This window comes from Podarcis vaucheri (assembly GCF_965113315.1).
Source record: "Podarcis vaucheri genome assembly, chromosome: 7".
Lineage (NCBI taxonomy): Eukaryota > Metazoa > Chordata > Lepidosauria > Squamata > Lacertidae > Podarcis > Podarcis vaucheri.
Window position 1 is genome coordinate 76563788 of NC_138765.1, and position 12390 is coordinate 76576177.

Consider the following 12390-nt stretch of genomic DNA (forward strand, 5'->3'; position numbering starts at 1 on the left):
CCTTCCCTTAAGGCAAAGGAATCTGCTGTACACCAAGTCAAACCATTAGCCTATCTAACTCAGTACTGGCTGCGACGACTGGCAGCAGCTCTCCGGGGTTTCAGAGAGGGAGTTTTTCCCAGCCTGACCTGGAGGATCAAGCTCTCCCCCCACTGAGTTATAACCCTTCCCTATATAGCATGGTTAGCTCAGTCACATATGGTATGCATCATATTGAGGAGGGAAAAACCTATCAAGGCTCTTTTTCTCAAGGGTGGAAGGACCTAAGGGAGAAACAGATAATGAATGAGGAGCATGGCAATAGGTGGGATTCCACCCCGTCAAATCAGTCTCTTTGGGCTCTTGTGGCAGCTTACTACTACTACTACTAATTTTAACCACAACTTTAAAAGTACAACAAAATCATAGTAAGTACAAACAGTCAAGTAAAACCTCAAGCAATTTAAAAACAGAGCAGCAGAAGGCAGCATCATTACCTATACTTTTTTAACCTTCTGTGCCAAGGACCCTGAAGGTATATTGTCCTGGATCAGGACGTATCCTCACCCAGCTTTTAAAACAGGGGTGAGGCAAACCTGTTTCGCTCTTGATGCTGCTGGAAGACCACTCCCATCAGCTCCCAGTGCCAGCACTGTCTCTGTTGTCTTTTTGATTGACTACCGACTTCCAACAAGCCTTTAAAGTTGAGAACACCCCCAGGCTGCCTCTGTATTAGTTGTTTTTAATTGTTTTATCACTTGTGGTATTTTATGCATTGTGACCTGCTGTTATTTTTATTGATTACAGTTTAGTAATTATTTATTATCAATATTAAGAGTGAATTTCCGTTTAATTATTATTTGATGATATTTAATTAATCTGTGTCCTATTTTATTATGATGGATTATTCAACATTACTTAATTAGATATAGGTAATTTTAAGGTTATGTTTTTATTATAACTTTTTTGTATCGGATCAGATTGCTACAAGGTGTGTGATGTTTGTTGTTGCTTCTTCAACTTGTAAACTGCCTTGTATATAGTTACATAGAAAGGTTGTATACAAATTAAAAGTGAAATGAAAAGGATATAAATTTGATCATCATAATCATCCCTGGCCACTGGCTGTGCTCCCTGGGGCAAAAAAATTGAGAAACCTGCAGGCACCACCAGAGACTGAGGACCACTACTAATTTTTTATCCATTCTTAGTGGGTGACCTTAGGCCAGTGACTGTAGGGCTGTATTAGTATTATCGTCATCGTTGTTACTATTATTAACCTTGAAGTTAGATTACTGCAATGAGCTATATGTGGGGCTGTCCTTTTTTATGATGCGTGGTATATAAGTAAGTAAATAAATACAACAATGTATAAAAACATATATTAAAAACAGTTATATAAAAAACAGTAAAAACCAACTGCACATATAAAATATGTAGAAACGATTTCAAATCCAACACACGTACAGATCAGGATGAAAATCTCCCACTTCGGAGGCTAAAAAACCCATCTCCTGGTTATAAACTCACCACAAGGGCCCTTGTGTTTCACCCTAATCTCCTTCCGGAGGGCGCAAGCCATGGCATCAAGCTCACAGGGGTTGCCATAGGTGAGGCCATCACTGCCACAGACCGGGTCGTAGATGCTCTGGCACACTTGCTGGCATTCGCACACCGCTTCCTGGTTCTTCACCACGCAGGTAGCCCCAAAAGTGCACTCAACACTCAGGCAGGGGCTAGGCGTGCCAAGATCTGGATCAAGAAGTAGGGAGAGAAAGCAAAGCTTGTTAAGTGTTTCGCTCACCTACAAATCTTCTGCTCGGACGCAGTAGGTGAGGGAGGGTCTCCATCTCCAAGTGTATGGATTGAACGGGCAGAATATGGTTTGCATCCAATACAACACTCAGTTAAAAATTACTGTATTTTCACTCTATAGGACGCACTTCCCCCCTCCAAAAATGAAGGGGAAATGTGTGTGCGTCCTATGGAGTGAATGCAGGCTCCTTGGCTTCAGCGATAGCAACGCGAAGCATCCTAAACGCAGAGGGAGCGCTCCCTCCGCACTCCGGAGGCTTTGTGTTGCTTTCGCTGAAGCCTGGAGAGAGAGGGGGGTTGTTCGCACCGACCCCTCTTGCTCTCCAGGCTTCAGGGATAGCCGCCTGAAGCCTTCGGAGCGCAGCGCGAGTTCCTGCTGCGCTTCGCAGGCTTGGGGTTCCTTTTGCTGAAGCCGGGAGAACATCTCCTGGCTTCAGCAAAAGGAACCCGAAGCCTGCGGAGCGCAGCGGGAATTCGCACTGTGCTCCGAAGGCTTCAGGGATCTTTGAGGCTGGTGGTGGGGGGAACTGCTGCCCCAGAAGCTCGGGGGGCAGCAGGAAGGAAGAATTTTTTTTCTTGATCTCCCCCTCTTAAACAAGGTGCGTCCTATGGTCGGGTGCGTCCTATAGAGCGAAAAATACGGTACTTAGCTTATAACTTGTGCTACTGGCGAAACGTTTATGCCAGAGGAACATCGCTGTGCGAAAATGCCTAAGCAAGTCGGTGGTAACTTTGCTGCACAACAGATCATGCAATCGTGTTGCACAACACATTTCCACCGGCACAGCTATTGTGTTCGATTCCTCTGGTGTGCAACATTAGAACTCCCCTGTCCACTAGTGCAAGTGGCTTTGAGCTAGTGGATAAACAAATGCTGGATATGACCCTCTGTATTCATGCTCCTGTCATCCAACTATATGAAGGTTTCAAGGCATAGATGCTATCATTTACCCCTTACCATGCCAGAAACCTCAAAACATGGAAATAAGTCTAGCATGTGTTTGCCAACCCTTCATTATAGGTTCCACAGTTCACTATTTGGCAGGGAGCGATAAATCTATCTGACTGAAGAAAAATCTCCTGGAGTGCAGCCAAAAAGCTTCTGCTCTTCCTTTTAGTCAGTCAGCACAATATTGCTCCTTCTTTTTTGCGAAGTAGAAGACAGTTTAGCCAAGATATGTGAATTTCAAAATACACTTTCCCTTCTGAAATCCTGAACACTGGTTTTTGGGAGAGGAAAACAAAATTTGGAAGCACGTGACTAACCCAAATGTCAAAAGAGTGTTTCCTGGATTTGTAAAGGGAAAGCGTATTTTGAAATTCACATTTCCAAAATTTTGCAGCAAGGCATGTGGCTAGATCTCATGAGTGATGGCTTGGTTATTTTAACAGGACTCCTGCATGCTTTGAGGCCTCTTGTCAGTGTAAAAGAAAACTAGGGTACCTCATTTGTCCTCTGTTCACAGTTAGGAGGGTTTCCTTGGTTTAGAGGGGTCAAAGGGCAAGTTAAAAAAAAATGACCTCCCCCAAACCAAACACTGCCTCCTGGTGGAAGAAATATTCAAAACAGTACATTTGAAGAATTCTGACCCCTTTACATTTATTTATTTTTTAAACTATTTCATCATGAGTAATCAAACCCAGCTTCTGACATGATGCCACTTTTGAGAATCAGCATAGTCCAGCACCTAGAAATTTGGAATTAGGACTGGTACTCCTGGGTCTGCATCCCTAACTGTTTCATTGTGAATACAAAAGCATCTTCAATGTGCCAACTAAAAGTAGTACTGTTTTATTTCCTGACACAGCTGCTCAGGACCGCAGATTTCTCTAAGCAGCTAGTCCTTATTGATAACATCTGATGTCAGCCAAAGGAATTTCTGAAGCCCATTCATACCGTTTTCAACCAGGACTAGGCGAAAGCCACCCTCTATTGTTCATACATGGCAGAAGCACATAGCTGACAGCGGGTCAGGGAGAGGATTATCTCTCTTTATCACACATCCAAGAATCCTTTGCCACTTTAAATCTCTCATCCCAATTCACTCCCCACCCCTTTGTCTTCCACCAAGAGGCACAGTGTGGCAGATACGCACATCCCCAAGACCACTACCACCCTGCTTCAGATTTGCAAAAGACCCACCCTAAACACAGTCCTAAGTGGGGAGCAAGGGAGACTGCTTTTGCCAGCAAAAAACACTTCTTCCAATAAAAGGGGCTGTCCCTATAGAATTACTTCCAAGTTTTCTAAGCCAGGTGTGGGGAACCTTTGGTCTTCCAGATGTTGCAGGACTACAGTTCCCATCACCACTAGCCCACATCTGGTGGGCTCAATGTTCTGCACACCTGACCTAAGCATCCGTCTTAAGCATGAAAAGTTAACACAAATCCTTCAGGGTATTAACTTCTGGCTTCTTTATACGCTGAGGCATAAGTTAAAGCAAGGAGGGAGCACCAACTCCTCAGTAAAGAGGACTTTATTCCCCTATTCCAATTTTGTGGGGGTTCCATATATAAATGTTACCATAGAACTACCGACACCAGGGTGCCTGTGGTGTTAGCTAAGGATTAAAGGATAATAATGCATTAAAAGGGCAGCAAACGGCCAATTAATTAAACGATTAAAACACTTCTGCCAGGGGGTGGGTTGTTTATCTGCCTCTGGCACGTCACTATTTTGAGCCACCTCTGAGGGGGGCCTTTTCCCCTCCATAGAGAGAATGGTTCCCACAGGTTTTGTTTCCGCACTGTGTCATTTCTGAACTACAGTTGACAAAAGGGTAAGGACTCCTGGGAGCAGGTGTCACCATACAATTAAAGAGTCACCTCCCCTCAAAGAATCATGGGAACTGTAGTTTGTTTAGGGCGTTGAGAATTGTAGAAATCTGTTTTCAATGTATAGTATGCGGCCTAAGTGTCTGACTAGGAGCATGAAGACCTGGGTTGAAATCCCTCCTCGCTGGGTGACCTTGGGCCAGCGGCCAGAAGGGCTGTACACATAACCCTACTCACATGTTCACCACACGTTTCTCATTAAAACCGATCTTCAGCTAACGTGCATGTGTGAACAAGTCAGGGACAGTGCAATACATTTTGCCAGTAGAAAATCGTGCCATCTCCTGAGTCAAGGTGCATAGTATTCAAGGCTGGCCGAGTTACTTTTGCCCTGGAGGTCACCCTCTCACCACACATTTGAAGAGCATAGCTTCCCCTGAAAAATCATGGGAACCAGGATGCTGGGAATTGTAACTCTGCAAAGCATGGGGGAAACTACAGTTCCTGGGATTCTCTTGGGGAAAGCCATGTGCTTTAAATATACAGAAAGAAAGTAACAATTGGCTGTCCTTCTGTGACACCCAATATCAGCTGCTTGAGGCGGCCATCTCACTCAGCCTAATTAAAGCTTGTCTATATAGACCTCTCTCAGCTTAATTTACCTCACAAGGTTGTTGTGAGGATAAAATGGTGGGAGGAGAGCCATCCATGTACACTGCCTTGAACCCCCTTGGATGGAAGGCAGGACAAATGGAAGGCAGGACAAATACATTAACAAACAATGTCTACTAAATCTTCTCTCTGTGTGTATATATATCCCAACTTTCCTTTCAGGTCCATGCCCCACTTTGCTGGGGCGATTCCCCCTCACACAGCATTATTTATGAGCATGAATGCCTCATTGTCCCTTCCAAGGGTAATCTATTCCCTCAACAGAACCTGCTCTGTAATGGGGCTCCTTTATCAACGTCACCTGGGCAGGTACGCCCCCTCCTGCTCCCCTTTCCCAGTTCCATTTTGGAGCTTCTAAGCAAACAGGACGAAGAGGCAGAGGGAAGGCCCATGATGGCCGCACAGTTGACTCCTGTTGTCGCAGCCGCAATGGTGCCATTAATTGTGAGCATGAGGGGAGGGACAGTGGAGGTATTCTGCCGCCCTCACATCAAAAAGATGTGTGAGGTAATATAGGAATCTATTCAGGAATCTATTTGTCTTTTGGGCAAACCAAAAACCACCACATGCTTACTCAACGTACTCAGGGGAGAAAGCTTGGTGGAGACTTTCTTGGTTTCAAAATGGAGAAAAGGAGATGGGGGGTGGGGAACGGCCGCCCGTACCTTATAAGCAAATTATTCCAAGCTGACAGAGCACAAACACCTACCTACTTGTCTGAATTAGAGTCTATTCCAACATGCTTTCCTGCCCCCTCCCCTGAAGTCTACATCTTTTAAAATAAGATAAAAGTAAACTAGCTATCTCATAGTAAGCCAAATTTCTTTGCCGTGAAAAGCTAAATGCTCTAACTGGTACTAAAGATGCCCATGAAACAAACTTGTGGGTGTATTTATACACACACCTGCATTTTTCCATTTATTTTGCCGCTGCTGCTTGCAGTGGGAGGCAAGGAGCTATAGGGCTCTGAGCCCTCCCCTGCTGAGGGTGAGAGTGAATGTTGTTGTTGTTGATGATAATGCATTTGTATTATTATTCCAAGGAGTTCAGGTCCCACTACTCCCCATTTTATCCTCGCAGCAGTCCTGTGAAGTAGGCTAGGCTGAGAGAGAGCGACTGCCCCACAGTTACTCAGTGGGCTTCGATGCAATGTGACGATTTGCTCAACCCTGTCTGCACCTTCCGTGACATCACCTCCCACAAGTTTCATGAGGGCTGGAAGCCTTGCTGCTTCTAAGTAACGGTAGCAAAGAATCAGCTCTGGTTCTCAGAATGCCTAGTTCTGTGCTTGCCTATAGAATTGCGGGCGGGAAAGTGCTTTGCCCCCCCCCATCAATCCACAGACGAGACCCTCCCTCCGCAGCCAAGTCTTAAGTTGGAATTCCTCCTCGCTGCAGGAGTTCTCCTCAGCCTCAAGGTCACCCTAAGCCGCGCAGGAGGTTGTTCGGTGTTTCAAAAGCAGTCTCTCTTGCTTAAGAGTTTTCACTGGATTCATAATCTTCATGCAACCGGCAGGCAACAGGATCAAAGGGTGGGCGGGTGAATGCAGGGGTGGGGAGGGGGAGGAACCTGCTGTTGTTCTGCCAAAGGCCATATGCTGGTACTATGCAGTCTCAGGATGCTTACAGGCCAAAAGAAGAAAGCCAAAGGCAGGGATGAGGGATTACAGGGGCGGTATGTGTGTGTGGCGGGGGGGAGGAGAGACCACATTCCATGGGGTTCAGACAACAGCCCTGAACAAGTAGAGAAAGGAGGAGACAGACAGAAAGAAGGTGGGAGACATGGAAGACAGACAGACAGACAGACAGACAGACAGGAGGGTGTGATGCATGGACAGCGCAATGGATAGACAATTACTACTCTTAGGCCTCAGTGAAGCGGAAACCTTGTGTCAGGGCTATACCTCTTCAGACTGTAGATGGGAGCTCATTTGGTTGAATGCTCCTTGCAGAGATAGATATCTTATTTGTTTGCCTTATAGCACAGCATTACTTGCCCTAGCAACCAAGAAGCTCAAGGTTCTGACAGATGTAACTACTGTATTTTTTGCACCATAACACTCACTTTTTTCCTCCTAGAAAGTAAGGGGAAATGTCTGTGCGTGTTATGGAGCGAATGCCTGCGGGTGGCGGGGGGGATCTGCTGCCTTTGTGAGCAGAGGATCCATGGTTCCCCTTCCTTCCCTCCTCCATGGTTACAAAGCAAGGATCCACATGGATCCTCAGGATTTTTGCATTGGGCTACTCCAAACTCACTGTCAGATCACATGTCTGTGGCCACAGCATGAACCACAAAAATCATATATCCACTATTTCGTTTAGAATATTTTTTTTCTTGTTTTCCTCCTCTAAAAACTACGTGCGTGTTATGGTCTGGTGCGTGTTATAGAACGAAAGATACGGTAAATGAGCCCATGGCATTAATGGGCATCCCCTGCAATGTATGCAAACTGGAACCTTCTTTTGGAAGAATTTGTGATGAGCCACCATCGATGCAGATGGACTCCACAAACAGGGAATTTATTCCTGCATGCATAAAGAGTTAAGGGTTTTCCATGCCCAGCAGGTGGCATGGCGTAGGAACACAGGAACGAAAAAATGAGCCTGCCGGATTAGGCCAATGGCACATTATTACGCACGGCATCCTGTTCTCACAGTGGCCAAGCGTATGCCCTGATGGGATGTGCATAAGCAAGAACTGAGCACAACAGCACTCTGCCCACCTGCGACTCCCATTCAGAAGCATCACTGCATCAGACAGTGAAGGCAAAGAATAGCCACTGGGCTAGTGGACACTGATAATCTTCTCCCCCATGAATTTGTCTAATCCTTTTTTTAAAGCCACCCAAATTGGTGGCCATTGCTGCCTCCTGTGGGAATGTGTTCCATAGTTTTAACTTAAGTGCTGTGAGAAGGACTTCCTTTCGTCTGTCCTGAATCTTCCAATGTTCTGCCCTTCCTCCAAGATCCCAGGGCGGCATATATGGTGTCCCATCCCAGCTTTTATCCACATTGAAGCCTACATAGATGTCCTATTGCAATTTCCTAACTACTACTTCTTCTTCTTCTTCTTCTTCTTCTTCAATAACTTGTAGATGAGTAAGATTGTCTTTCATAAACACGGTTTTAACAATGAGTCCATAAGTGACTGTGGAGGCCAGTTCTGGATCCACACATCTTTCCACAGTGGGGACATTGGTTTCCGGGCATATTGGCTCTCAAGTTGTTAAGAGCTAGGACTGGGGGATTGGTGTACAGCATGCAGAAGATCCTGCTCCCGGTATTTATAACAGGCCCAGTCAATCCAAAGGCTTCTTACTGCCTGCTAATCAAGGAAGAAGACATTGGACTTTGCTATTCCTTCCTGTGCCTGAAGTGAGTGTGTTGGCATGAGAGAACACTGTCCCCAGGTATACACCCTCCCCCAAGAGTGGCTGCTTTCATGCATGTACACACGCACACACACACACAGAGAGAGAGAGAGAGAGAGAGAGAGAGAGAGAGAGAGAGAGAGAAAGAAACACACCAAGGATGGAAGAAAGGGTCTGAAGACAGCATGATAAGAAGCCAGGCAAAGGGATATCATAAAAACCAACCAGGAGCAGCCCAAATCACCTCATTCGCAGGGAACAGGAGAACCACACAGTGCGTGCTGGAGAGAAGGGACACTGTTCAGGGTGGGTGGGTGGCAGTGGCCTCTTGCAATGACAGCAACCATGAAAAGCAAATGCTGGTGGCATAACTGCGTGCATAACCCGTCTTGGGGAAGAGGAAATGCAAAGCATTTTAGAAGGCTCAAAAATTTCCATTCCAAGTGGGGAAGGGGTTGCTTAGTCCTTTGGACTAAGGGCACAAAGAGAAGAGGATGGATCGTCTTGGGCAGAGCTAAGGAAGGGCGGTGAGCAGGGGGGGCAGGAAGGGTGGAAAGCCGACCTCGGAGCAGAGACATCCTGGTGGGGTGCGGCGGGGCACTGTGCGGACGGGCCTCCTTTCTCCAAACAGGCAACGCTGGAAGACACAAGACACACAACGGAAAGAAAGAAAGAAAGAAAGAAAGAAAGAAAGAAAGAAAGAAAGAAAGAAAGAAAGAAAGACAAGAAGAAGAAGAGAGAGAGAGCAGTAGGGAGGGAGAAGACAGACAAAGCTATGGACAACCTCCCTCTTCTTGCCCCCTTCAGACATACCCTGTTTAATTCCTCCCCTCCTCTTGCAATGAAGAGCCCAGCACCCAAGACCCAGGGATGGGACTAATCGACAAGAGGTAACTCCGGCAAGTTGCAAGCTTTCATTGGCAGTTCAATTTGCTAAAGGTTTTGTCAACTTATCATCATGGGACAATAATGAGTGGAAAGCGGGGTGGGTGGGGAATTAAGCTTCAATTGCAAGAGTGTTTTAGCATGTTAAAATAGTAGGATGGGGAAAACAAAAGTAATCAAAAGTTGGCATTTTCACATGATAAAGAATGGCAGCTTATCTTCTTCTTTTTATTAAATGCTGCAAAGTACAGTCGTACCTTGGATCCCAAACACCTTGCAAGTCAAACGTTTTGGCTCCCGAACGCTGCAAACCCAGAACTGAGTGTTCCGGTTTGTGAACGTTCTCATCTGCAGTTGGGAATGTGGGCTGAACATGTATCAGAAGTGCAGTGTGCGTGTATGGAGTAGGGTGTGGGTGGGTGTCACTGTAGTCTAAACTGCCCCCAAGTATTGTTGCCCTGGAATATTCACCCAAGCTAAACCTGGGTCCTGTTAGCATCCCACTTTTTAATCATCCAGTTAACAACAACAAGGAGAAATCTGCATCCTGCTAAACACATGAAGCTGCCTCATACAGAGTCAGAACGTCTGTCCATCTTTGTTTAGCACCACCTACTCTGAATGGCAGCTGCCCTACAGGTCCCCGCCTCCTTATTAGTTGGTGAGTCAACCTGGGACAGCCTGCATGCAGTGTGTGTGATTTGCCTCCAAGCCTTGCTGTGAGCAGCACAAGCAGAACATCACCTTCAGCTGGACTTGGGACCAGTGACTTGTGAGCAATATATATATAAAGCCTCTCTATCTCCAGAGGGTCCGCATCAAATGGGAGGAGGAGGCTCACTTTGCATGACAGAGGGCATGGCTTGCTGGTTAGAGGCCAACCTTTGAGCTGTCAAGAGCAGCTGCCTTGGGGAGGGAAGCATCTCTCAAGTCCTGGCTGATGGCATATCCCAGGAAAGGTTTCATTTATTCCCTAGCTGTTTGATCGGGGGGGGGGGGGAGATCATGTTGTGTCCACTGGGGTTGGCAGAGTACAATGCCCTGGAGAGAGGAGGAGGAAAAGGAGGAGGAGGAGAAGGGGCAGAAGGCCACCCAGGACACAGGAGAACAGCCTGCCCTCTAAAAATCTAAAACAAGGCGGGTTAGGTGGGGGAAGAGAACACAGAAATGCCTCCAAGCCTTTCCTGTCCTGGATCTAGCAAGGAACAGCTGAGTCAGGCACTCTCTGTGCCCCTGAAGAGCCTTTGGCCTCCTCTGCCAGGTATGGATAAAAGCCAGGAGCAAACCTTGAAGCTCTGCCAAGCTCTGTGCCGCGATTTCAGGCTTCGGGGGCCTTTGGCTTCAAAGGTAGTTGCGTTCCATTTGCCTTTGATTGGCTTTGCCTAGCGCACTTTCAAAATTAATCCCTAGGCTTTGCTAGCAACATCATGACTCCCACGGGGTGGGTTTTTTTGAGGGGAGGTGAAGAGACAGACTTCCCACTCTTCAGCTCTCTCCCCTTCTTTGGAGGAGGAAACTGTGAGGTCTGAAAATGATGCTGAAGATACAGGTGGATACTCTCCCCACTCCTTTCCAAAGGGACATACCCAGAATCATGTGCTTACAAACAGCCACAACTGCTGGATTGTTCAGTTTGCCGCTGTTTCTGGGGGACAGGGTGTTACATCAAATATCAGTCCCTCACGGAGTACACTCCAGCAGTTCCTTGTTGGATATAGTCTGAGGCCTCCTCACACTGTGAACTTTCCTCCCCTCAAGTTCCTTGCCAGCACCTTCTCCTTGCTAGGCTTTGTCTCAACTGAAGTTCCCACCAGGTCTTCCCTGCCCCTTTGGCGGGGAGGTGAGTCAATCCTGTTGGGCAGCTGGGATGACGGGCTCTTCTCTGTGGTGGCCTCACAACTTTGGCACTCCCTCCCCCAATGGGCTCTGTTGGGCCTGCTCACTTCAGAACTGCAAGTCTACTCTAGGGAAATCAATACCTGTTTCACGTGTATCAGGCTCTCTCCCTCTCGACAGATTTGAGACAGACAAGAAAAGACGAAGGCGAGAAGCATGGCCTACAGATCACACCTGCAAACTGAGAAAGGTTTGTAGGGCAGAATGGAGATGGGGGAGAAGGCAAAAGGTGTGGAGAGCATCGCGGGAGCTGCCCCAAAGTGGCGTTACCTGGGGGGAAAGGAATCACCTGTGGTGCAAAAGGACAGCAATGGGAGCTGCTTCTGAATGGCATGGCAGGCAGAGCGAGTTGGCGGGTGGACGTCACAAACGGATGGACAGACAGATGGAAGGGAGGAAGGCTGGGTGGGAGACACGGACTGAACACTCCAGACACCGTTATTCAAACATTCCCCATTACAGAGAGGGAGCGAGCAAAGGAGGGAGATGACCGGAAGGCAAAATCCCAAGACAACTTTAGCCAGAAGAAACAGAGCAGGCGCAGAGCCACAACCACTTCAGAGGAGATGAGCCGGCAGATCAGACCTGCCACCAGTGGCCCATTAAAATGGCAAAACGAGCAGCGACTTACCTTTGAAAATTGGGTTCGCGGGGACTCGTCAAACAGATGACACAGGGAGAGAGAAGGGCTTGGGCCTCTTCCACTCTCAACAACAAGGGAGGTAGGGAGAAGCTGTCGCCCCCAGCTGTTTCGCACCACTTACCACAAGGGCCCTGGTGCTTGACCGGGATGGCGGCTCTTTGCTGGCACTCAGCTTTCTGCCGCTCGCAGTCGTTGGCGTAGGTCCGGCTGTCCCTGCCGCAGAGAGGCCGGTAGGAGCCATCACAAGCGATACGCTCGCACGAGCAGCGGGCAGCCCCCCGGCGGTTCAGGCACACGCCGTTAAAGCGACACTCGTCCTTGCACTTGTCTGAAAAAGAACCGGGCACGAGAAAGC

General features: G+C 47.4%; 1 protein-coding gene across 4 annotated transcripts in view; it reads right to left on the reverse strand.

Annotated features, from left to right (window-relative positions):
• AGRN (agrin) overlaps window positions 1-12390 on the reverse strand; it is a 257909-nt gene that overhangs the window by 80909 nt on the left and 164610 nt on the right. For all 4 annotated transcript variants that reach the window (XM_082229651.1, XM_082229652.1, XM_082229653.1 and 1 more), the window contains 2 exons: window positions 12157-12363; window positions 1510-1731 (listed from right to left, as the gene is read on the reverse strand). In XM_082229651.1, coding sequence (XP_082085777.1) covers window positions 1510-1731; window positions 12157-12363 — 429 coding nt within the window. The remainder of the gene's footprint in view (window positions 1-1509; window positions 1732-12156; window positions 12364-12390) is intronic.